This window comes from Anabrus simplex, chromosome 2 (genome assembly GCF_040414725.1).
Source record: "Anabrus simplex isolate iqAnaSimp1 chromosome 2, ASM4041472v1, whole genome shotgun sequence".
Classification (NCBI taxonomy): domain Eukaryota; kingdom Metazoa; phylum Arthropoda; class Insecta; order Orthoptera; family Tettigoniidae; genus Anabrus; species Anabrus simplex.
The window spans coordinates 746,277,405-746,304,311 of record NC_090266.1 but is presented as its reverse complement, the minus strand read 5'-3'; the positions used below and the strand labels follow the sequence as shown (position 1 = coordinate 746,304,311).

General features: G+C 37.7%; 1 protein-coding gene across 3 annotated transcripts in view; it reads left to right on the top strand.

The window, feature by feature from the left end:
- Positions 1–26,907, top strand: part of Ack (activated Cdc42 kinase) — a 366,870-nt gene that overhangs the window by 8,196 nt on the left and 331,767 nt on the right. For all 3 annotated transcript variants that reach the window (XM_067139427.2, XM_067139425.2, XM_067139426.2), the window contains exon 2: positions 12,092–12,195. In XM_067139427.2, the coding sequence (XP_066995528.1) occupies positions 12,103–12,195 (93 nt within the window). In that variant the 5' untranslated portion in view covers positions 12,092–12,102. The remainder of the gene's footprint in view (positions 1–12,091; positions 12,196–26,907) is intronic.

The window sequence follows — 26,907 nt, the reverse complement described above, 5'->3', positions numbered from 1 at the left end:
GGATTTTGTTGTGGGTAATAAACTGGTGGGGCGACTTTTGCTTTAGCCTCGGTAAATTAAATGTGTTCTACACTGATAAATGTTGAGTACGAAATATGACTTTAATAGAACCTGTCGGAACATAATCTATGCCATCGTTAGTAACTACTTTCCGTTTAAGCCTTTGGACTGATTTAACTGGAACCGTTGATGTGAGGTATGTATAAATGTCCTCTTCAGTTAAGTTTTTATCGACATTACGAATAATGCCCACACGTAAGATGATGCTTGTTGTTTAAAGGGGCCTAACATCTAAGGTCATCAGCCCCAACCACACGTAAGACGTTGGACGAAGGAATATATGCATTGAGTTTCAGTGTGGCAAGAATAGGATTACTGAAGAAATCGTTAGCCTGGTCAGCATTATTAAATACAACTTGTAATTTATTTCTCCCCTTATGTGCGATTGATTGCACATAGATGTCTGTCGTAGAAATGATGTCCCAACACCATAGGATGTAACTGACCAAGATTCTTTTCTTGGTTGATTCAATAAAGACTAGGTATGGTCCACGATGGGAATGGGAATAATATTCCTTTTCCACTTGGACTTGTGAAATGTTACTATCATTACTATTTCGCTGTGGCGATGTCGTGTCATTCATAGATTGTTGAAAGGTGGAATTTCCAGAAGATTCCACATTCATAAGTACTTCCTCTTCCGTACTAACTTGTATACAATCCCCTGTAATTTGACCACCTCCTCCACTGGAGGTGGCCATCCTATACAAGACTTACTAGTAGTTATTGGACAAAAGAAAACTCAGAAGTGGACACGAACAAGTAAAACACTGATCACATGCAGCACACGAACTGAAACAACTTGCTCGCTTCACTGCTGACATCGAACTGTAAGTTTAGTTAAACTCCTTTATCACAGTGTTCGTGCACATTACAACTCTTTTGAGCTGATACTGTATCTCTACAGAGTTTACAGTATTCTCTACTAAAAATCCATTCTCCAAATTCTTCAATGAATTACCTCTGTTGGCACTTCCTGAACTCTTCCCGTTAGGGATGTTGAAATCACACTGAAAGACTGAGTTTGTGATCTCAAGGCAAGGATATTTAAAGGGTGGAGAGGAGGTTAGTTCAGTTGTCCCTGTTTTTTCAGGAAAGAAGAGTCCTGGCAACATGACCATTCAGATAAGAGTAAGATTAAGATGTCCCAAGCCAAGCTGCCTTTCACTTCAATGTTGAGTTAACTAGGGATTTCCAAAAGGCCTAAGCCTCCTTTGTCTATTCTTTTACAAGTACCTGTTAAAAAGGAAAAAAAGACTAAACTGATTATTCTCTCTAGAAAAAGGTACTACCTACCTGCTGCATTAATAACACATGGAAGTTTCTCTCAGGAACTCGTGTACTGGTAGTATAAAATTCTGTGGAATATGACAAAGTATGACTTTGTATTGAATTATGCAGAAGTATGACTAGGAAGCTTACCTCAGAAACGTCCAAAATATTACTTTTAAGGTAAAATAAATATCCCGCAATTTCCTTCAGAAGACTTGCATGTTTTTACATAGTTACAGTACTTTGCTTTCTGGTATACAAACCATCATTGATATAATAGAGTTAGAGGTATGTTCCCCAATTGAAATTTATTAAGCGAAGACTGGTTTTGACTCCCTTGGAGTCATCATCAGTTTGTGTAGAATAATTCAATTAAAGGGAATCTGATGACAATTATGAAGATTGTCTACATAGATCTCAAAAGGTTGACATAAAACATGATGAAATTATATACCGTACACAATGGCAATTGCCTAAATACATATCAATAGGTTGACGTAAAATGTAATGACAAATTATGTACACAGTGACATGGAACACTTGGCATTTTAAGAAAGTTCTTGGATCTGGGTTAAAAATACTGTCGTTGATTTGTAGAAATCAGAACAGACTTGTTGGTCTTGTTTCAGTCAACTTGAAAACATGTGAACCGGTTGAAATAAAACCTAATGACAAATTATACAAATAATGATATGAAATGCTTGGCACTTTAAGAAAGTTCTTGGATCTGGGTTAAAATACTGCCGTGTGTTTGTAGAACACTGAACAGCTTTTCAATGACATGGTGCCATAGACCAAGGCTGTGCCATCATCAATTCTACATCAACAATAATAGTAGATGACAGTTTCAACTTCAAAAGCAGATGTTCCATAATGAAGGATGTTCCCCCAACCCCTCAGCTAATTTAATCTACCAATTATTCTTAACATCAGCTTTCCACAAGACCAACAACTTTGATCCACACTATACAAAAGCACTGCAAGATTACATGACCTAGAGCAAAGCAACGCCTATATTTGTCGTATGTTTCATTGTCAACCGAGTTTTTATTTCAACTAATTCATATATTTTCAAGTTGATTGAACAAGACCGACAAGTCTGTCCCGTCTTCTACAAACACACGGCAGTAATTTTAACCCAGATCCAAGAACTTTCTTATAGTGCCAAGTGTTTCATGTCAGTATGTATAATTTCATTAGTTCATATATTTTCAAATAGATTGAAACAAGACCTTCCGTGGTTTCCCATTTTCACACCAGGCAAATGCTGGGGCTGTACCTTAATTAAGGCCACGGCCGCTTCCTTCCAACTCCTAGGCCTTTCCTATCCCATCGTCGCCATAAAACCTATCTGTGTCGGTGCGACGTGAAGCCCATACCAAAAAAAAAAAAAAAAAAAGAAACAAGACCAACAAGTCTGTTCCGTGTTCTACAAACACATGGCAGTATTTTAACCCACATCCAAGAACTTTCTTAAGGTGCCAAGCATTTCACGTCATTATGTATATAATTTGTCATTACAGTTTATTTCAACTGGTTCACATGTTTTCAAGTTGATTGAAACAAGACTGACAAGTCTGTTCCGAGTTCTACAAACACACGACAGGGTTTTTTAACCCAGATCCAAGGACTTTCTTAAAGTGCCAGGTGTTTCATGTCATTGTGTACATAATTTGTCATTATGTTTTATGTCAACCTATTGCGATGTATGTAGGCAATCCTCATTGTGATTGTTATCAGATTCCCTTTGATTGAATTATTCTTCAAGAACTGATGATGACTCCAAGGGAGTCGAAACCGGTCTTCACTTAATGCACTTCAAATATTTTACGTTGTGTTGAATGGTTTGATATTCCTCTAACTCTATTATATTAGTTATACGTCAACACGGAAATGCAAATCATAACCTATGATATGAACCATCATTGATACTCGGTTACTGATTGGCCTTCTGCGGCCACAATAATGGATAAAATCATTCTGGATGGGGTTGGTGCCCTTTAAAGGTATTTATATCGGACATGTTAAAGAACTTGTATGGGACAAAATCCCCATATATTCTGATGTATGTAAAAGTTGATATTTAAAATGCATCTTAAGCAATTATTATTATTATTATTATTATTATTATTATTATTATTATTATTATTATTTACCTTACTGTATAACTTAGGCCTAAGTTATCTACCGATTCTTTACATATTGTTTCAATGTCATCATTACTGAACTGGTGGATATCTAGACGGGCAATAATTATGGCAGGTGTTGGGTTGGTTTTTATCTTGCTCATAATGATCCTTACTATATATCTTTTTATCCAGTTTTCATATTTGCCTTAAATCTTAATATCCCTTGCCTGATATGTTAATTTCTGACCAGAAACCCTTCTATTCATGTCAACTCCTTACAGTTAATACAAACTACAAGAATCACTAAGTTATGGCAACTTTTGTCACCCCAAATCCCAAGATGCTAGAAAATATAAAGATATGTTGGTGAGGTACCTCTGGATATCAAGAACCAAAGAGGTTAGGGTATCTGCAGAAAGGGAGCATACAGTCAGTATGTGTGCAACTGGCATCACATGTGAATGTTACCTGGAACAGCCTTCATGACTATAAGAAATAAATTGACAAGAGGGTCCACCTTTTCAATACAATATAAATATAAGTAAAAGCCTTAAGGACTGTAGCAGATTTGCAGCTGGTATAATTGAATGTCTTGCATCATCTGTGATTGCATTATGGAAACTCGCTGTCCATCCAAATGGTCATGAGGTGGGTAGCAACATTCTAGCATGGTAGAGTAGCAAGTGCCAGTATGTCTTCTCCAGGATTTTCTGTGAAGGTACGGATTTTGCTCGTGCAAGACTGACCAGTGCTATGAGAACAACAGACAATGGACTCTCCTGGAGTTACCAGGCAGCTGTGCATAAAGCTTGCATCTGGAAAATAGTTGGGTCGAACCCCACTGTTGACAGCTGTAAAAAATGTTTTTCTGTGGTTTATCCTTTTTGACACCAGGCAAATGGCAGAGCTGCTACAATTCTAATCATATACTTTTCCTATTCAACCATTGTCGACAACCTAAAAGTGTTGCTGTGATGGTTAGCAATGAAAGGAATTATTTCGTGGTCTGAGCCCCACTCTAGGCAGCCCTGAAGGTGGTTTTCCATGGTTTCCCATTTTCACACCAGGCAAATGCTGGGGCTGTACCTTAATTAAGGCCATGGTCGTTTCCTTCCTACTCCCAGGCCTTTCCTATCCCATTGTCACCATAAGACCTATCTGTCTCGATGCGATGTAAAGCAAATTGTTTAAAAAAATGTTATCCCATAGGAAAGTACAACCACAATGTTGATTTAGTAATGTTATTTGCTTTACGTCCCACTAACTACTTTTTTGGTTTTCGGAGATGCCGAGGTGCTGGAATTTTGTCCTGCAGAAGTTCTTTTACGTGCCAGTAAATTTACTGACACGAGGCTGACGTATTTGAACACCTCCAAATACCACCGGACTGAACCAGGATCGAATTTGCCAAGTTGGGGTCAGCGGGCCAGCGCCTCAACTGGCTGAGCCACTCAGCAATGTTGATTTAACATTCTTAATTATCTCTTTCAGTCACTCTTTGAAAGCTTTCTTTCTCCACCAGCTTTTTAAACTATACAGCATTTTAAGAATAGTTCTAGCACAAGTTAATCTCCAATAAGTTGTAAAAATGTACAGATGGTTTAAACCCCTGTATCATGTCGTTCTCATTACTAACTCATAAATGTGACAGTTAATATTATCTCCATTAAATGTGAACAAGATTTGGTCATCACATTAGTACTTTAAAACATGGATGGCTTGATCACTCCATTGCAATTGTTACGTAAATAATATTTACTATGATTAATCCTAATATAGCATCCACTCAGAGCTCTGACTTGGAGATAGAATTCATGGCTGATGATGCCTGCAATGCCAGGCGAAACATGTACCATACTCAAACTTAATGTAATGACGACATTGTTATAGTCATAAAGACTTAACTAGTATTGAATAGGTGGTTTCAATAAATTAAAGTTTAACATTTAATAATTGAATTTCAATACGGTCAAAATGAAAATAATCATGTGTAAGCAGCATCGCGGTCAGCCATTAGTGCTCTAATCTCATCTGAGAGCCAGGGAGCTGGCTTCCGCGAAACTCGAGCCGTCTTTTCAGGGGCATGTCTATCGTACATCTCAGTCATATGTTGATTGAAACATGCCACTTTGTCATTTATGTTTTTAAGATTAAATATGTCATGCCATGGCACTGCAACTGCATCTTGTAAAAGTTTATTCTTATCAGTTCGTCGTAGATCTCGATATGAAATTATTTTCGGTTTGAACTTGGGACTTTTAATAGAATAAGCCATAAATATAGCATCATGTCGCGATATACCTGGGACACTAATTTGACTGTGGTGAAGAACTAATTCAGGTTGGTTTGTGGCAATGAGATCAATTAAGGTGTGTGATGTGTGGCACTGAGAGGGAGAAACGTTAGGTTGCAAGCTTTAAAAGAAGTTAAAAGTTGGGTAAACATTCTGCATGTATGGGTCAGGAGTCAAACCACAGCTGCCGTACTGAGAACCCTGTGATGTCATTTAGCTGTTAAGCTCCAACCCTAGTTGTTGTAGGGCTATTAAACATACATTATTATTATTATTATTATTATTATTATTATTATTATTATTATTATTATTATTATTATTATTTAATAATAATAATCATCATCAATGCACCACATCCTTCAGCCCCACCTTAGACATCCCTTTCCCCTCCCTCCCCACCTTCTCCTACTTTCCCCTCCCCTCCCTTGCCTACTCCTTTGTTTACATTGCCTGCTTTCTACAGCAGGTCAGTGCTTGTTCCCTGCCCACTCCTTTGTTATATCGCCTCCCTGCTTCTTCCAGATTCTTCTACATCAGACATTAGGCGAGTCTCATACATAATTTTTCTTCTTTTTAATTTCTTTTCTGTATGTTTATTCACCTCCTCTGCGAACCATGTGACCTTGCCGCGGTGGGGAGGCTTGCGTGTCCCAATGATGCAGATAGCCGAGCCGCAGGTGCAACCATATTGGATGGGTATCTGTTGAGAGACCAGACTAACGAATGGTTCATTGAAAGGGGGGTAGCAGCCTTTCGGTAGTTGCAAGGGCGGCAGTCTAGATGATTGACTGATACGGCCTTGTAATAATACTCAACATGGCTTAGCTGTGTTGGTACTGCTACACGGCTGAAAGCAACGGGAAACTACAGCCGTAACTAACTCCCGAGGACATGCAGCTCTCTCTGTATGAATGATGTGCTGATGATGGCTTCCTCCCGGGTAAAATATTCCGGAGGTAAACTAGTCCCCCATTCGGATCTACGGGTGGGGACTACACGAGAGGGGGCGATCATCAGGAAGAAGGATACTGACATTCTGCGAGTCGGAGCGTGGAATGTTAGAAGAATGAATCGTTGTGGTAGGTTAGAGAATCTGAAAAGGGAGATGGATAGGCTAAAGTTAGATGTAGTTGGTATAAGTGAAGTACGTTGGCAGGAAGAACAAGATTTTTGGTCAGGCGACTACCGAATTATCAACACAAAATCAAATAGGGGAAATGCAGGAGTTGGTTTAATAATGAATAAGAAAATAGGGCAGCGGGTAAGCTATTACGACCAGCATAGTGAAAGAATTATTGTCGTCAAGGTAGACACCAAACCAATGCCCACCACAATAGTGCAGGTCTATATGCCTACTAGTTCAGCGGATGATGAAGAAATCGAAAGAATATATGAGGAGATAGAAGATTTAATACAATATGTAAAAGGTGACGAGAATCTAATTGTGATGGGAGACTGGAATGCAGTGGTAGGCCAAGGAAGAGAAGGTAGTACAGTAGGAGAATTTGGATTGGGACAAAGGAACGAAAGAGGAAGTCGGCTGGTTGAATTCTGCACTGATCATAATTTAGTCCTTGCCAATACTTGGTTCAAACACCACAAACGACGCCTGTATACGTGGACGAGACCTGGAGACACTGGAAGGTATCAAATAGACTTCATTATGATTAGGCAGAGATTCAGAAACCAGGTGTTGGATTGCAAAACTTTCCCAGGAGCAGACGTGGACTCTGACCACAACTTGTTGGTCATGAAATGCCATCTGAAGCTGAAGAAATTGAAGAAGGAAAGAATGCAAAAAGATGGGATCTAGACAAGTTGAAAGAAAAGAGTGTGAGGGATTGTTTCAAGGAACACGTTGCACAAGGACTAAATGAAAAGGCTGAAGGAAACACAATAGAGGAAGAGTGGAGAGTCATGAAAAATGAAGTCAGTAGGGTTGCTGAAGAAATGTTAGGAAGGAAGAAAAGATCAACTAAGAATCAGTGGATAACACAGGAGATACTAGACCTGATTGATAAACGATGAAAATACAAGAATGCTAGAAATGAAGAGGGCAGAAAAGAATACAGGCAATTAAAGAATCAAGTGGATAGAAATTGCAAGGTAGCTAAGGAAGAATGGCTGAAGGAGAAGTGCAAGGATGTCGAAGGCTGTATGGTCCTGGGAAAGGTAGATGCTGCATACAGGAAAATCAAGGAAACCTTTGGAGAAAGGAAATCTAGGTGTATGAATATTAAGAGCTCAGATGGAAAGCCACTTCTAGGGAAAGAAGACAAAGCAGAAAGATGGCAGGAGCATATCCAACAGTTGTATCAAGGTAAAGATGTAGATAATTTTGTTCTGGAACATGAAGAGGCTGTTGATGCTGATGAAATGGGAGACCCAATTTTGAGGTCAGAGTTTGACAGAGCTGTGAGTGACCTCAATAGGAACAAGGCACCTGGAATTGATGACATTCCCTCTGAATTACTGACTGCCTTAGGAGAAACCAGCATGGCAAGGTTATTTCATTTAGTGTGCAAGATGTATGAGACAGGAGAAGTCCCATCCGATTTTCGGCAGAATGTTGTTATACCTATTCCCAAGAAAGCCGGTGCTGACAGGTGTGAAAACTACCGCACCATTAGTTTAGTATCTCATGCCTGCAAAAATTTTAACACGTATTATTTACAGAAGAATGGAAAAACAAGTTGAAGCTGAGTTGGGAGAAGATCAGTTTGGCTTCAGAAGAAATGTAGGACCGGGCGAGTTGGCCGTGCGCGTAGAGGCGCGCGGCTGTGAGCTTGCATCTGGGAGATAGTAGGTTTGAATCCCACTATCGGCAGCCCTGAAAATGGTTTTCCGTGGTTTCCCATTTTCACACCAGGCAAATGCTGGGGCTGTACCTTAATTAAGGCCACGGCCGCTTCCTTCCAACTCCTAGACCTTTCCTATCCCATCGTCGCCATAAGACCTATCTGTGTCGGTGCGACGTAAAGCCCATAGCAAAAAAAAAAAAAATGTAGGAACACGTGAAGCAATCCTGACTTTGCATCTGATTTTAGAGGATCGAATCAAGAAGGACAAGCCCACGTACATGGCATTCGTAGATCTAGAAAAGGCATTCGATAATGTTGATTGGACCAAGCTATTTATGATTCTGAAGATGATAGGGATCAGATACCGAGAACGAAAAATTATCTACAATCTGTATAAAAATCAGTCTGCAGTGATAAGAATCGAGGGCTTTGAAAAAGAAGCAGCAATCCAGAAAGGAGTGAGGCAAGGTTGCAGTTTGTCCCCTCTCCTTTTCAATGTTTATATAGAACAGGCAGTAAAGGAAATCAAAGAGAAATTTGGAAAGGGAATCACAGTCCAAGGAGAGGAAATCAAAACCTTGAGATTTGCCGATGATATTGTTATTTTATCTGAGACTGCAGAAGATCTCGAGAAGTTGCTGAATGGTATGGATGAAGTCTTGGGTAAGGAGTACAAGATGAAAATAAATAAGTCCAAAACAAAAGTAATGGAGTGCAGTCGAACGAAGGCAGGTGATGTAGGAAATATTAGATTAGGAAATGAAGTCTTAAAGGAAGTAGATGAATATTGTTACTTGGGTAGTAAAATAACTAACGATGGCAGAGGTAAGGAGGACATAAAATGCAGACTAGCACAAGCAAGGAAGAGCTTTCTTAAGAAAAGAAATTTGCTCACTTCGAACATTGATATTGGAATTAGAAAGATGTTTTTGAAGACTTTTGTGTGGAGCGTGGCATTGTATAGAAGTGAAACATGGACGATAACTAGCTCAGAAAGAAAGAGAATAGAAGCTTTTGAAATGTGGTGTTACAGAAGAATGCTGAAGGTGAGATGGATAGATCGAATCACGAATGAAGAGATACTGAATCGAATTGGTGAGAGGAGATCAATTTGGCTAAATTTGACGAGAAGAAGAGATAGAATGATAGGACACATCTTAAGACACCCAGGACTTGTTCAGTTGGTTTTTGAAGGAAGTGTAGGTGGTAAGAACGGTAGGGGTAGACCAAGGTATGAATATGACAAGCAGATTAGAGCAGATGTAGGATGCAATAGTTACGCAGAAATGAAAAGGTTAGCACAGGATAGGGTGGCATGTAGGGCTGCATCAAACCAGTCTATGGACTGATGACTCAAACAACAACAACACATGTTTATTCATTCCTAATTCTGGCTATCATTTTCAGATTTACTTCTTTACCTGCGGTCCTAAGTGAACTTTAGACACCATATCACGACAAGAAGATCATAACCATAAATTTTGTTATTATATGTATTTCAGTGTTACAATTATTCCTGCATCATTGTCTTTGTCTGTTATACATATGTTTTAGTTATCACATAATCTGTTAAATTTATTTGGCTGAAGATGGCCACTAAGTGGCTGAAACTAGGCCCAAGACTTAAGTAATATCATTTACTTGGTATTTGTCAATTTATTCTTATAATTGCACTTCAGTACAGAACAAAAATGAAATTGATAGTTTATAAGGTTACAGAGAAGATCAGTATTAAAAATGAAGGATTGATAAACTATGTTGAGTCAGTAGGTGGATCTACCCCGGATAGTTTACCATGCTTCCATTCTGGAGGTAATACTGGTTGTACAAAAGAGAATATTGAATTTTATGTGGTTGTTATAGCTATGTAAATAAACTTGAGCCATCTCTTTCTCTCAACCGGAGGAAGGTCGTTTTGTTATTTGCGCCAAATTGTTTCCTCACCCTGTGGCTCACAATGCCGTATATAGAGTTCTGATTGCAGATGGCGGTGCCCGAGCACAAAGCTTTTTGTGTACTGCAGTTTGTGAAGTGTAATTCGGTAGTTAGCCCTACAGTTCAACGTTAGTTTCAGTGACAATTTGGATGTGATCCTCCATCTGACGACAACATTCTATGGTGGCATATACAGTTCAAAATGGTGGGGTGCCTGTGTAAAATGAAGTCTGGGGCAACCTTGAGTGTCATACGAGACAGTCAAACATGTCAGGGTGATCTTCATGTGCATTTCTAACAAATCTATGCTATGGGCTATTAGTAAACCTGCATTGCTGACGATGACTGTGTGGAAAGTGTTACAGAAGCAAATCAAAGAGCACCCATACTGTCGTCAGCTGTTACTGGCCCTAAAGCCTGGTGCCCATGAGGCATGTGCTAAGCTGCTTAAGAATGCAGCAGCTAATGGAATGTGATGAAAGATTTCATGGATCAGTTTTCATCGTCTGACGATAAGACTTTCCTTCGATTGCATGCAAGGAACCCCAACCTCTCTGTATGCAGTTTCTTTAGAGGTATGTCAAGGATCATGTGTATGTGCTAGTCAGCCTGAATTGAGATGTAGATTCACTTTTGGTGTTGAGTCTGTTACTAGACAAGCCTGGAATGTGGGAAGAACTCAACTGTCAGTTGGACATAAGCTATTTGATAAAGGTTCTCTCACTGAGGCCTTGTAGAATGTGTTGTGAAAACTCCTACAGTTACTCTTTGTGTTCATGTATGCAAACTATTTTTTATGAGATAAGATATTTATTGATTTTAATAAAATTTATTTTTAAAAAAATTCTTCACCTTATCCCAGCTATTTCTTGGGTCACTACGGCCACATAGGTTCATTTTGGTTTTGCTATTGGCTTTACGTCGCACCGGCACTGATAAGTTTTATGGCGATGATGGGATAGGAAAGGCCTAGGAGTTTGAAGGAAGCGGCCTTGGCCTTAATTAAGGTGCAGCTGCAGCATTTGCCTGGTTTGAAAATAGGAAACCACGGAAAATCATCTTGAGGGCTGCCGACAGTGGGATTCGAACCCACTGTTTCCCGGATGCAAGGTCACAACCGCGCGCTCCTAACTGCACAGCCAACTTGCCCGATATGTCCCTTCTTAACCTGTATTGATATGATAAAGTACATTCAGAGAACCTAGCCCTCTGCCATAAGACCCGTTTGTGTCGGTGCAACTTAAAACAAATTCTTAAAAAAAATGTAAGGCATTGAAAATTTAAAAAGTAAGCATAAAATAACATGGAAATTGATGCAATGAAGAGTTTATCAGTGTTCAAGAGATTAGGACTGAACGTTGTTTCACACTCCTAATTATTAAAACTGAGTTAATTTCCTCAGTAGTGTGTTTTGAAATTGAACACCGTTCTAGCTACTTGGACTTCTAGAAAAAAATTAATTTCTGGTGGTTTAATTTTCTTAAATCATGGTGGGGTTATGAATTGTTTATCATACTGTGTTTGTTTCATTTTCGGTATTCTTTTTTGGTACTGTTTTTATTTCATTGATCTGTTGAAGTGAACTTTGTTCTGTCCTTAAGGTTATTTGAAAATGGCTAATGATGCTGGAGCTGAATGGCTCTATGAGCTACTTCAGGATGTTCAGTTAGAACAGTTCTTCACGAGGATACGCGATGAATTGCAGGTGAGTCCGGTGTATTAATCACACATATACATACTTTTCACCTTGAAATGCAAAATTGTCTGCTTCTTACTTCATGATATGTACAAATTAGATCCACGTAGTTGTGAAATATTCAATAATAGACATACAGGGTGGGCCAATTTAATCTATCGGAGCAAATATCTCGAAAACTACACATCGGATCAAAAAAAATGTGTAATAAAAGTTATTTTGAAAGGGGACATCCAGTGATACCAAACTCCACCCTGGTACTGGAAAACCAAGATTTGATTTAAAAAATTGGTTTCCCATCGAAGATTTTGAAATAATTTCCAATCCCATAAGTGGGGATGGGGTGCGTTGGTGAATAATGGTGCCCCAGGATATCAATTTTGAAAATATCATTTACATTTACTTTTATTTTTCTGGCATCATGTGTTTTTCTTGAAATATCCCTATTTTTTGATGATTTTTAACCAATTTAATTTTTGTCGATTACAGCGCCATCTGTCAGCCAAAATTACTTTAATCATAGGTCAGATAGGGGTAATTTTTTCTGAGGAATCCAAATCTGCAAAAAATAATGGGGGTTCCTATTTAAGATTTCCTTCTCCCCCCTCCCCCACTCCCAGGGGGTGTGGGTAGGGGGTGGAGTTTGGTATCATTGGATGACCCCTGTCGAAACAAACAACTTTTATTACTCATTTCTTTTGATCCGATGTGTAGTTTTCAAGATATTTGCTCTGATAGATCAAAATGGCCCACCCTGTATGAAAGATATTTTAAGAAAAGTTGTATCCTGTGATATGAAAGTACTGTTTAACAAATGAGCTAGAATGAGGGAAATATTCTTATCTTCATTTGTTTCTGAATTATGTAATACTTTAATCAAGAGGCAACATACCATGAGGATTAAAAGTCCAAGTCCAGCACTAAGATATAAATGTGTTACTTTTTTTCAGACCCTTTTATATGGTTTATTAACTGAGAATGTACTGCACTATACCCATTTTCTTGCCTTACAATGGATGCAGTAATTCAGATATTACCTTGTTTCACATCATTTTTGACTGATCTTTTTCTCAATACATTTCAAGACAAGCTGTAGTGCTGTTATTGTTAAAAATAATATAATGAAAGTTCCTTTGCTTTAAGTTGTCAAATATTTTGATGAATGTTTATGGTCTCCATATTATGTATTTTTTTAAGTAAAGCAAGAACTTGACCGATAGTGTGGCCTAAAGAGAATTATATTGTCTTGAAAATATGGAATAAAGCTTAATTTCTGACTGCCAGAATTGATAACCCCCAGTGTCATGTTCCCTAAAGCAAAGAGCTGTTGCTAAGTAGGCTTTATGTTTATTCCCAAAATCTGGTAGTAAAGCAGATTTCTTTGAGTGCCATCTCCTCTCAGAAGGTCAGCTACTATCACAGAGATTCTTGTTTTAGTTATTACAGCACAAAACAGCTCAATAATGCAATAGTTTTTCAGATTATAAGTTCAAGAAATGCATCTTCCCAGTTTTCTTTTGCCTTGTATCTTCCCTTGAATGACTGGCTGCAGCAGATGATATTTCTCTCATCGCATCTCATGACTGTGATACTGCAGCATTCTGATTTTCACAGTATTTAATATTTCTTTTCTCTATGCCATTTGCCTCAACATTTGTGACCTTACCTGTCCAGCTCATCTGTAGTGTTTTTCAGTAAGTCCGTTCCAAATTGCAGAGATGTCTAAAGCTGCTCTTGATGTCAGAGTTGCAAATTTTGTCAAATCTATCTAGGTCTTTGATTGCAAGACTATTCAATACTCATTGTGGGGATACATTTAAATGCAGAAGTAAGATGACTGTCACTGAGCGAGTGGCCATACTGCAAGAGTTGTATAGCCTGCATTTGGGAGATGATGGTTTCAAACTTTGCTCTTAGCAGTCTCGAAGGTGGTTTTTCCATAGTTCCCATTTTTGCATCAGGCAGATGCTGTGGTTATACATTAACTAAAATTATGGCTGCTGCCAGCCCATTTCTAGCCATTTTTGCTCCTAACATCACCAAAAAACCTATCTGTGTTGGTGTGTGGCTATTCAGTTTGGTTACAACTACATATTTTTCAGAATTGAATGAATTAAATGTATAGTTTCAGGGAAATTCTCTTATGAATTCAGCCTGTGATACATTTCATTCAACTCTGGAAAGGTTTGAGTTCTGGGAACTGTGCAGCAACAGCAATATCATAAATACACCAGTGGATACTTTCTTGACTTGTGCAAACATTTTTTTAAAAAAGAAAATGAAATTAGTTGGTTGTGAGATCCTGTGAGAGTCTTGGTCCTCCTCCTCCTCAAATTGTAGAATTGTTAGATAAGTCATATATTTATTGAACAAATCAGTAACTTTGTAGAATTCGTATTGCCACAACTGATGAGGTATAGCTTACCAGGACTTAGAAATTATCATCTTACAGAAATATACACCGGGCGTTAGAAATTATCATCTTACAGAAATATACACCGGGCGCATTGGCCAAGAGGTTAAGAGCACGCAGCTGAGGGCTTGCATCTGGGAGATAGTGGGTTCGACCCCCTCTGTCGGCAGCCCTGAAGATGGTTTTTCGTGCTTTCCCATTTTCATACCAGTTAAAAGCTGGGGCTGTACCATAATTAAAGCCACAGTCGCTTCCTTCCCACTCCTAGCCCTTTCCTATCCCATCGTCGCCATAAGACCTATCTGTGTCAGTGTGACGTAAAACAAATTGTACTGTACTGAAGTATAGTGGTAGAAAGATTTTTGAATTGCAGGGACTCAAACAAGTGAGATCCACATGTGGTGGTCACAATGCTTTGAATGCTGTTCATAGGCAGCTCAAACTTTCCCAGAATTTCACGAACAGGCAGGTATAGTGCCACGAGCCTGATCCATTAGCCGATGATCTGTATTTCATTCAACTGGTTCTTGTTTATATGGAACAGTATGGTGGGCGTTTAAATGTTCTGCTTCTCAAGGTGGACTTCAGTAGGATGGCTGAGAGGGTACTGGAATTGGATGGTCGGATTTATACCAAAGCCTTTATTGTCATTATTGTTAAAGGCAGTTATGTCGGTTCATCTCATACTGCCTATTGTATGCAACCTGTGTACTTCTTCATGTACGCTGAAGTTCTTATTGTGGAGTTCTTCTGCAATCACTTACCTTATCCTTTGGTGACATGTATTTCTTGGTACTTCACCGGAGGGGCAAGAACCCAGAATGTGAGCCAGTGATTTTCTCTCTGATGCAGCTGCGACAGAGGTTTCAGTCCTGAGTTCTGCTTGGAGCAATTGGTACTGCAGGAATATTTGATGTCATCTTGATTGCCTTCTGCCATTCACTTCAAGAAAGTCCCTGGTTATGCCTAATTGAGTTGTTGGCTGGAGTGTACTCTAGAGCTTTACACCTATCCCTTTCTGAGGCAAAGAGCACCAAATTTTAATTTCACGACTCTTAGCTCTTGATGGAAAATTCTAAATTCCCTGGGAGGGAATTAGATATTTTTCACCAATAGAGCATGTCAAAAATGTCAAAACATATCAGATGTAAGGGTTTTCAGGCGTTTGCTCTATTAACCAGCGTTTCGTCTTAGGTCTGGCACTAGACTCACCAGAGTGGGATGTGTCAGACCCTACCCACTGATGCTGGGGTGTATGCAGGTGAACTTATCAGAAGCCCTTATAAGAAGCACAGTCTGATAACTGCATACGGGAGATAAATTTCCACAGTGGAATTATTGCCCGCCTAGCAATTCCGAATTAAAATTCTAAATTCCCATGGAGGGAATTAGATATTCTTCACCAATAGAGCATGTCAAAAATGTCAAAACATATCAGATGTAAGGGTTTTCAGGCGTTTGCTCTATTAACCAGCGTTTCGTCTTAGATCTGACACTAGACTCATCAGAGTGGGATGTGTCAGAACTAAGATGAAATGCTCATTAATTGAGCAAATGCCTGAAAACCCTTACATCTGATATGTTTTGACATCCTAGCTCTTGGCGGATATTTTTTGAATTTGGTAGGCTGCTTTGTTGGGGAATCTGTTAATATCCATGATGTTGATGGCCTATAAACAGTGCATTGTGTTTTTCTTCCGTTCGTTGCGCGAGGTTATGTTTTTCATTGTTTTATACAAGTGCATTATTTGAATAATATAAATGCTCCTTGTTGGAGAAATTTCTGAAGTAGTATTTTCCATGGCATTTGAAAAGTTTAAACTGAGAATCAAGGTGATTGCATGCATTAATGGGTCTTAGAAGTGCCATGGCGGAAAATCGTACAAGTATAGTCACTGTACTGTTGTAATGTGGGCGGAAGTGAGAGACTTTCTCCTCCGTCTTGGGAAAGTTCGATAAGCCGCGATGTTTTAAGGGCATCGGGTACATTCCGTGCAAGCACAAGGCACCTAAAATGCATAGAGTACAGTAATCCAATGAATAAAACACTTGCACAGGGGAGCCAGTATAGATTTCTCCTCATCTTTGAATCATGTTTTCTTTCTTTTAATTTCATTGCGTGAGGTTATGTTTGCCGATGAGTTATCCAAGTGCATTATTTGAATACTGTAAATGCACCTTGTTGGATACATTTTGGAAATAATTTTTTTCCATGGCATTTGAGAGCTTTAAACTGTGAATCAAGGTTAATTGCATGCAGTAACGGGTCTTAGAATATATTGTGACACCGCAAGGGTTGGCATTTCCGAAGTACGTGTTGGTGGTTAATTCGAAATCGCGCAATTTGAAGTCCGATTTTTGCGTCCCAACGACTTTGAATTGACGAGGTTTTACTGTATTATGTTTCCCACGGATGAAGATATGACGTCGGGTACATGTGTGGATGGGGTGTAAGAATACAGGATGCTTAGCGGGAGTTTATGCCAGTCGTATTTGATCTAGGCATGTAGAGGAATGGGGACGAAATTGACAGAAGAAAAGTTATAAAGACTACAAGTGTTATTAATTCATTGTTAATGACGAAGGTTTGAAGTCTCTAGTTGCTCACATGAGGGTTATCCTGAAAAGACGTGCCTGATTGTTAAAACTCTTGTGACATCGTTGGAAATATAGTGTCTGCCTGAGTGAACTTTCAGTTTGGAAGGTAAAGACTTGTAAAGTAAATCTCCTAATCCTTGGACGAATAGAACAAATAAGTGTATTTTTCCAATACCGTATGATGAGTGCTGGTTAAAATTATTTGGACATGTAATTTTGTCAGTGTCTGGTCTATGACTTGTCATGATGCATTAAAACAGCTCCTGTCATGTTAATTTTGGTCATTTTCGCTTGATAACTGCAATTGAATTAAAGAATTACAATCAATAGTACTTTCCTTTTCAATGAATTTGGAACGAAAACTCATTGCCATGAACCCTAGGTTACCCTTAGCAAAATCGGCACCAAATATTCATAAGGCTAACACCCCTGTACGACCAGTTATCAATTTTAGGGGTAGCCCAACGTACAAATTATCTCAATTTATTCAATATTTTCTTAGTACACATATCACTACCAAGCAAATACAATGATAAAGAACTCCATAGAACTTTGCAAAAGAATAAAACATATAAAGGAACCAGAACGCCAAGATCCTTTCATTTGATATCAACACAGATGCCAATATCCCCATTAAAACCACTATATATTTGATACAGAATAATTTAACCAAATTAAGCAAATTAAGCATTGGTGAAATACACGAGTTCATATGCCTATTAAAATTCTCTTTAAGTAATAATTATTTCATTTTTTGAGGGTAAAATCTACCAACAGACAGGTTTACCTATGGGAGCACCGTCCTAGAGTATTTTGGTGAACATATTTATTTATTTATTTATTTATTTATTTATTGTACACTGCAGGACTTAGTGTCCCAATTACAGTGGCAACTATGACAGGTAAGCTACAATTAACATGGTGAAACATATCTAAACTACATTCTACAATTTTATCTAATCTCCTAAAATATTGATATAAAATATAAAAGTATTTTTCTAAAAACTAAAGAAGCTTATGTAAATGTGATGGAACAACACACGACGAAGTAAAATGATAAAATAAATGAAGCAATACACGTACAAGCATAATATTATAGAACTTCAACTTACAATTTCCCCTATTTTTAGGACTTCATACAATTGCGCGATGAAGTTCAGTTACAAACTCACGCAATGGCAGACTAAAGTAAAGTCAATTATTTTTTTGAATGGCACTGTTGAAGATACTAGAGAGCCTGTTTACTGGCTAGTTATCATGGCCACACGTCCTGGTTTTTTCATTTAAAAATGATATTTGTTGAATTGAAATGAAGTACATGGAAATTTAGGAGAGACACTAATTCAGGATTATCAATAGCATAGTTTACAACTTTAAAAATAAATTTTACTGCATCCTTCCGTCTGCGAATTTCTAAACTCTCCACTCCAAAATTTAAAAGGATATCACTATAGGGTACCATACGGGGATAGCAGCCAGTTTTTTATATTGTTAGTACAGTATTTTAAAAATCTTTTTTATAATTTTTCAATCTGATAGACATATGATTGACACCTAGGGCTCCAAACGATGCTGGCATATTCTACTTTTGGTCTTAATATGGTATTGAACAGATGAATGCAAGTTTGTGTGTTTTTGAAGGGTTTTATATTCCTGATAATGAATCCTAGGATCTTTTACGACTCGGCTACCACTTTCAGTATATGCGAATTGACTGTAAGCTTGTAGTCGAATAAAACGCTGAGGTCTTTCATCTCGCAAACCGATCGTAAATCACTGTCAACAGAACCCACAAAGATCATAGATAAGATCAAAGCTATAAAATAGTGGACACGTTACGTCGATGATGTGCTAGCCATCATAGATAGCAGCGTTAATGTAGTAAAGGAAATTTTGGAACTACTCAGCCGTTTAGATCAGACTATTAAATTCACTCTGGAAATGGAGAACAATAACTTGCTGAATTATTTAGACATCACACTATCACATCATAAGAATAATCACCTGGCATCTAATATCTACTGGAAAGCAACTTACACTGCTAACACCATTAAACAAAATTCAATTCATCCTGAAGGTCACAAAAAAACTGCCTACAATAGCGTGTTAGGAAGAGCTTTGAAAATCCTGCTCTCAAAGAAAATTTGAAAAATGAAATCAAGACTATCCGCGAAATGGCTTTGAACAACGAATTCAGCACAAAATTTTATGAATTAGCTAATCAATAAACATACTAACAAGCCTACAGCTACTTGAACAAAAGAGTTAAAAACAAAAGAAAAATATGCCACATTCACATTTAGCAATAATAATATACACATTACCACCAATGTCATAAGAATACAGAACCTAAAAATTGCTTTCAAAACCAGCAACACTAATGAAAGATTATTATTTAATTCTCACACAGTAAATACTAGCAATAAATACACACATTCTGGAATATATAAACTGGAATGTCAGGGATGCGGGTCAAGTTGCATCGGACAATCTGGTAGAAACTTCCTCATAAGATATACAGATCATTGCAACGCTTTAAAATATAATCGTTTCTCTGCCTTGAGTAACCATCACAAAGACTATAATCACAATTATACTACAATAGATCAAGATCTAAAAATTCTACAACGTGAACAAAAAGTTCCACTACTTAACATTTTAGAGAATTTTTACATCAGTATGGATCAGTATAAGATCTAAAATATTATCAGACCTTAATACAAAATCAACATGGCCTATGCATCGGTTAAATGTAAACAAGCCTGTGATACATAAACATAACCTTCTGATTATTGTATTGAATTGCTAAGTTGTCAATAATAATGAAAATAATACTTCACTTAGGGTAATACACCAATACCATCTAGAAATAGACTATATTTAGATGAGCAATAAGTGGAAAATTCAAAATATAAGTCTTTCCTATGAACTAGTATGGTCCAGGAAATAGGTAATATAGGCTTGCATTCTAAAATATCAGTCCTCGGGGAATATCTGATGCGTTTCAAAGTGTGGCAGTTTCAATTCAGTCAGTCACCAATGATCTGAATTTAGGGCTGTGGTCCAAGTGGCAGATTACGTGTCAGTTGTTTACCTAGTATTTTCTTAAGTGATTTCAAAAAGTCTGAAATTTATCTAATTGGTGTAGATATAGTAGGGGGCACCCTTAGTAAATTATTCCAGACTGTAATAATTCTTCCTTCATATTACCACACGCTTTTAAATACAATATACTACCTCGTTCAAGAAATTTACTAGAAACGCAACCTTGTCACGAATTTCAATAATCTCAAAACAATGATTCTGATAATGACTCACCAAACTGCTATACATCTGTTTCACTTCAGGTAATGAATGGGTGAATCGATTTGAAGTTCTCTGGTGGGATATGCATTTTCGTGTAAAGCATTTTAACACCAAAATCATTGGCAACGTAAATGCGTACTGTGACAGTATATCAGTTGATAACTTGGTCCTCTAATTCAACAAGGAGCATATAATCTTCAGTCACAGATAAAATAAATAGCTTTATCACTTTTTATAACCTCACTTTTAAAAATTTCAAAAGGAGTGGTAATTGAGAAATATACTAGGCTAGGCACCAACACTGACATTTGGCCTTATCAGAAAGAAATAGCTCAGGAAGTATACGGAAAACATCCTCTCTGTTGACAAATTTATGGTCAAATGTTTTAATGCACCCTAATAAATTATATGTAACTACAAAATCATAACGATGCATTAAGTACACCCTGATCTGAATGTGAGTGCATCTGCTGTAATATGAATGACATCCAGACACACAATACGATCCACACGTCCTAATATATCAAAATAGTTTTAAAACCAAATTTCAATAAATACAACACTACACTAACATTTCCTAATCAAACCAAACAAACAAAAAGAACTAAACTGATACTTCGCACATGCTGTTTACATTTGGACAAACCAATCGCGTCGCCATTTTAGCTAATATCGATAGCTGCATTAAGGTCTGATATATTGTAGTTGGTCTTGATCCAGCCCTCAACTTAAATGAGATAAATTAAAAAAATAACTTAATATGGGAAACTTTTATTCTGATCATTTGTGGTAAGAAACAGGAACATAAGATTATTAAACTTGGTTTCAGTCACCGCCCCCATTATACCGCATACTCGCCTGTCAAATGGGAGTGGGACTCCGTTACTCCCATAGGTCCGAGGCTTGCTTAAAATGTTCTGATCTCGGTAAATACATGAAGCAGGATGTTACCCTACTTGCATATAGTCCAAGTGAAGATCTCTCCTGTAATGGGTTACGGGGCACAGTGGATTGTATAGTCCTAGCCGCCTGAGCACAAGCAGGGCCACGACTCAGAATGTGTCCGAGATGTCCACTCCCATTCCATAGCTAATGGTATCCTGACTCTCAGGACCACTTACTAGGCCACTCAGCCGCTGCCCATGGTTCACGAACTAGGGCGTGACTACAGTAATCCACGCCATGAACCATGACACAGAAAAAATCGGAGAGAAGTATATAGATAGAAAGAGAAGGTAAAAGTTAAGAGATGGGGTAATCCAAGGGGTCTGGATGAACTGGAGGGTAGCTGAGTGCCTAAATATAAAATAAAAAACACAAAGAACAACTTTTGACCCTGGCTTGAAGTGAATTAAGTGTATACTGTTGCTAAAACTCATTTGTCTCCTAAGTTACAGATATTATCAATTGCAATCAATCTATGTGCAGTATCTTTTCAAGCGACTTGTGGTGTTTTCTTTTTCTTCTAAAATTAAGAGTAATGATGTATAATTTTCATAATAGAACCAAGCTGTATTGTATTACTGACTTAAATGTTCAGTATTTTGCCTCTTTAAGTTACAGGTGTAATTTAATTTTAAGTATATAGTGCTTTTTGCTGTTCTATTTTTCGATAATCAAACAAGTTTAAAATGTTAATTTCTATAAATATAATCCTATTGCTATCGTACTTTCATTGGTTTGCAATGTGTCCTAGAAGGAAAACACACAAAAAATAAGCATTTGCAATAATAATAATAATAATAATAATAATAATAATAATAATGAACAAGGACAGAATCTGCTGGTACAACTATGACTACATACTTACAAGACCTCCTGGGTAGTAGGGGTTTCGGGTCAGGAGAACCTAACGGTTATTGGAGTATTTTCCCCTTTTACTTTCCTTATCTTCACTTTCCTTCTCCTCCCGTCTTTACTTCACCGGTATCCACTTATCTCATTTTATACTTATTTATATCACTTACATATTTGCATTTTATACTAATTTTACTTACCTGTTATAAATTCCTGGCGACAGGCAGTCTTGAACCAGCCATCTTCAACTCTGTAGTCCATCAGCTTTTCCACTCGGCTAACAAGTTACTTGATGGCTTGAGGTGTAAAACATATAGATACAGATAATACATTATCAGTAAGACAGATGGCATCATAAAGTATTTAATATTTACCCCAAAAGGTGACTCTTGTCATCTCTCTCTCATTTGTTGCCAACATAACTAAAAATATATAAAACTTAAATCATGATTTCCGTTACCAATGGTGCTGATTATTGTTTTAAGAGGAAGTACAACTAGAAAAAACAATCCAGCTTTGTCATGGTGGTGATAATTGTTTTATGAGGAAGTGCATACATACATACATACTGCACCCTTTGAGAGCTTCTTCGGTGTTCACTTGAAGTTCACTGTTGCCATGGCTGCCCCCTAAAAAGAATACATTTACCAAAGCTTTGAGACTCGCCTCAGAGGTGATCAGTCCCTGTTGTCGATTTATGGATGCATAAGGGAATATTTAACTAAGGATAGCTATCTACCAAAATAAAAGACCTTGACACAGACTGATTCATGAAAATTCTGTACGAAATTTATTATTTATAATCATAAAAAATGCCTTCGCTGGCGGGACCTAGTGTTTACACTGCACTAAGTCTTCTGGTATGGGCTAGATCAATTTTGTTACTTTCATTCATCTGTCTCTGTCTTATCCTTGGCTTTGACAAAATGAAAGTGACTGAGGTATGAGCGACGCTAGTAATGCCATTCCTTACGCAGCCAGTCCCTGCTATGAATGGTGTGAAACTGTTGCTCATAGGGTCGGTTGGTGCATGCATTTCAGTGGGCTTGGCAGACTGATATGTAATAGCAACTTCTGGCTCGGTGAGGAAAGCAACGGGAAACTACCTCACTCCTCATTTCCCTAGTACGCCTCTTCAGTTATGCCTAGGCCATCTATGACAGCTCATGGCGCAACTGTTGAGGATCCAACCAGCCTTCAGGCTGATGACTAAACATACATACATACAATCATAAAAAATAAGAAAATGTAATTATCCCTTATCAGTGAATATAATGAATAATCAGAATCAAAAGCTGTAATTTTTACATTGTTATTGTTTCCACGAGTATCGTTCATGAAAATGAAACTTGGTATCACATCATTAATTGACTTTTAAAATAAATAATTTGTTAATGAACATGTGAGAAATTATTAATTTCCGAATCTATTATTCAAATTCATTAAATATTTGCGATGAAAATACACTTGGATGGTAATATTATGACAGTGATCATAAAATAATAACAATTTGATGATAATAATAATAATAATAATAATAAATTCAACTGAATAAATTTACAGTGGCTATCAAAATATAAAGTATCCAAACTATCATGTACAACAGTATACTCTTCAATCTGGACCTCATTAAAAATGTATGACTAATACTGTCACTCAACATCTCATTCTATTGCAATAAATGATTCCTACTCAAGGCTATAAATTTTATATAATATTCCAATTTGTTCATTTAGATTCTGCTTGAAAAGAAAGAAAGAAAGAAAAATAATATTCCTACTATCACATTATCTGACATTGTGACCGTAGATCAATGACTTCTTAGTCATTTATATCCAACTCATATAACTCAATCCTATCTCATTTCACTGGTACTAAAAATATATATTGATTAATTGTGAAAATTAATCCAATAATTATCTGTTTAAATAATTCAAAATAAATGTGTTTACGGCACCACATTAAACTGAAATTATATCTCACATAATTGTCATGAAATACACTGACAACCTGATCTAGCAACATGCTCTTAACAATAATAATAATAATAATAATAATAATAATAATAATAATAATTGAACACATATTTATATGACAAAGAAAAATCCCTAGATAATTTGACTGCACCCTCTAACCTTATCACTATGACTCTCATACTTAAAACTACATTTACGGTAAGATATGTTTTAGATTCTATAAATTTATGAGATGTACTCACATTTTTGCAACCGAATCCCGCCCATAGTCACCGGGCTCCATCATGGTAAATTTAGAACCACATCTTTAACAGATTGCAAATTTTCATTTTTCTTGCTGTATCCAACATTGCTCACACACAACTTATATCTAACACAGAAATATTACACTTAATTATTTACACTTAACATACTATATTTTCACTGTACAATTATGCATTATACGCTGGAGCATTGATCAGCTTATATTCAAACTCACTACTCTGTACTGAACCACGAAGAACTGATGGTATAGTTATTTTTTTCTCGGACGTTGGCTTCCTCTACACACACCCAAACATCCTACAGTTGCAAGCCTCCCCTTAAGACTTGACAAAGAGTCTCCCACAGCTGCTGCTGCTTGGGAGTTCTGTTCGTCCTTGACCGAGTATACTGACTGTCGTTTGAAGACCCTCTTTTAAATGGTGAAAGTGAATGTTTTCGAACAGCCGCTCGCTAGCTGAACTACTACAAACTTGGAAAGAGAAGTGTTCTTTTAAACTAGAATCGTTCCCTGCTTGTTGAAATGTCTGTCGCCATTACTGAATGTAACAAAGACTGTACAACTATGCGAACACATCAATTACATCTTCTATCCACTCCTGAGCCAGCGGATCCTGCAATTACGGTGAGTACCCATAAATTCATATCCTGTCTTAGTGATTGCAATATACTCCGTATGTATAGTGTTGCTTTCCCATTCGTGACGTGATCAACAAAAATGTACTTCCAACAACAGTCGCTCAATTAGCAGTGCTGTTGCTCCTGACGTAACCTAACCTGTCACTACCAGTAGTTTTCGGTGCATCACAGCCTAACCTGTGTCTGTAAGTGGTTTTCGGTCAATCACAATGTAACCTGTCACTATCGGTGCTTTTTGGTAGATCACAACCCAACCTGTCGCTATCAGTGGTTTTCGGTGAATTACAATTTTTTCGTAAGGGATGCTAGAGGCCTTTTGGCCCCTTCACGGCCCTAATCTGGATACTTCCACCCGAACATCCCCTTTGCTTGTCCCCAGACCAATGGTTTTGACACTAGCTGGACCTAAAAAAAACCAGACCAATGCTTTTCGTACTTGCCAGACGTACGCTTTACTCATCACGTTTTGGCCACGTCACGACAGTTGCATCATATCGCATCGTTAATGTCTCTCTTATGAACCAGTTAGTCTTAACCCAGTCTAGTGCCTGTAGATCATGTTACGTTGTCTCAAACAGCCCAATATACCGGACCATTATTTATACATTTAACTGCCGCTACACGTCCCTTTGAATTATCCGCCATGATTGCAAACCTCATCTTTCTAAACGTTATACACAACGTCCTATACGTGCACGAATAGCAGCCGCAGAGCCTGTGCTCGCCCGTGCCAGCGGATACTGGACTTACACCAATAGTAATGCTTATAACAGTAAACACCGCGCGGCTGTGAACTTGCATCCGAGATATAGTGGGTTCGAATTGCTCTGTCGGCGGCCCTAAAGATGGTTTTCCTTGGTTTCCCATTTTCACACCAGGCAAATGCTAGGGCTGTACCTTAATTAAGGCCATGGCCGCTTCCTTCCAACTCCTAGGCCTTTCCTATCCCATAGTCACCATAAGACCTATCTGTGTCAGTGCGACGTAAAGCCACCAGCAAAAAAATATATATATAAATATATATAACAGTAAACATATTTTAATATTTGAAATGAAGGCTGGGATCCAAATATTTTAGTATAAGCATAAAATTGGTGCAGCAAGCACCACTAAATCACCAAAAGGGAATTATTTACATATATTGGTGATATTAAGGAACTCGGACTTAAAAAATTAATTTAGTTCGAAAATAGCATATTTGGAGATAACACACTTTACCCACCCACCGACCTACCAATTATTTTCTTTTTACTGAACATTTGTGTACCCTGTTAACAATAAGAAGATAGTGCTTGGGGAATTTCCATCAGAACAAACTAGGTACAATTTCACTTCAAAGCCTTCCCCCCTACCACCTCCTAAGTTGAAATGCGAAAACTCTGTTATACGTACTCATGGCCCTACTTCTCACTGCAAATTGTTGGGACGCTTTGTCTTGAGATCATGTTGAGATCTACTTTGAAGATGTGTGTTCGGTAATAAAAATATTCACAAGTCTTACTGGCTGAAGAAGTGGATCACTGGAAATCCCAACTTCGCTACTAATGGAAGGGTTGGCTTCTGTCAAGCTTGCAGTTAGGAGATACTCGTAAGTTAATTTGTCCCTTTTATCCTTTTGTGATTGAGGACTACGATTGCATTCCGTTGTAGCATTTATAGCCCTATTAAATTTTCTGGCAAATTGTTTTTCTGCAGTGCTATATAAGCAGTAAACTTTCAGAAATTTATACA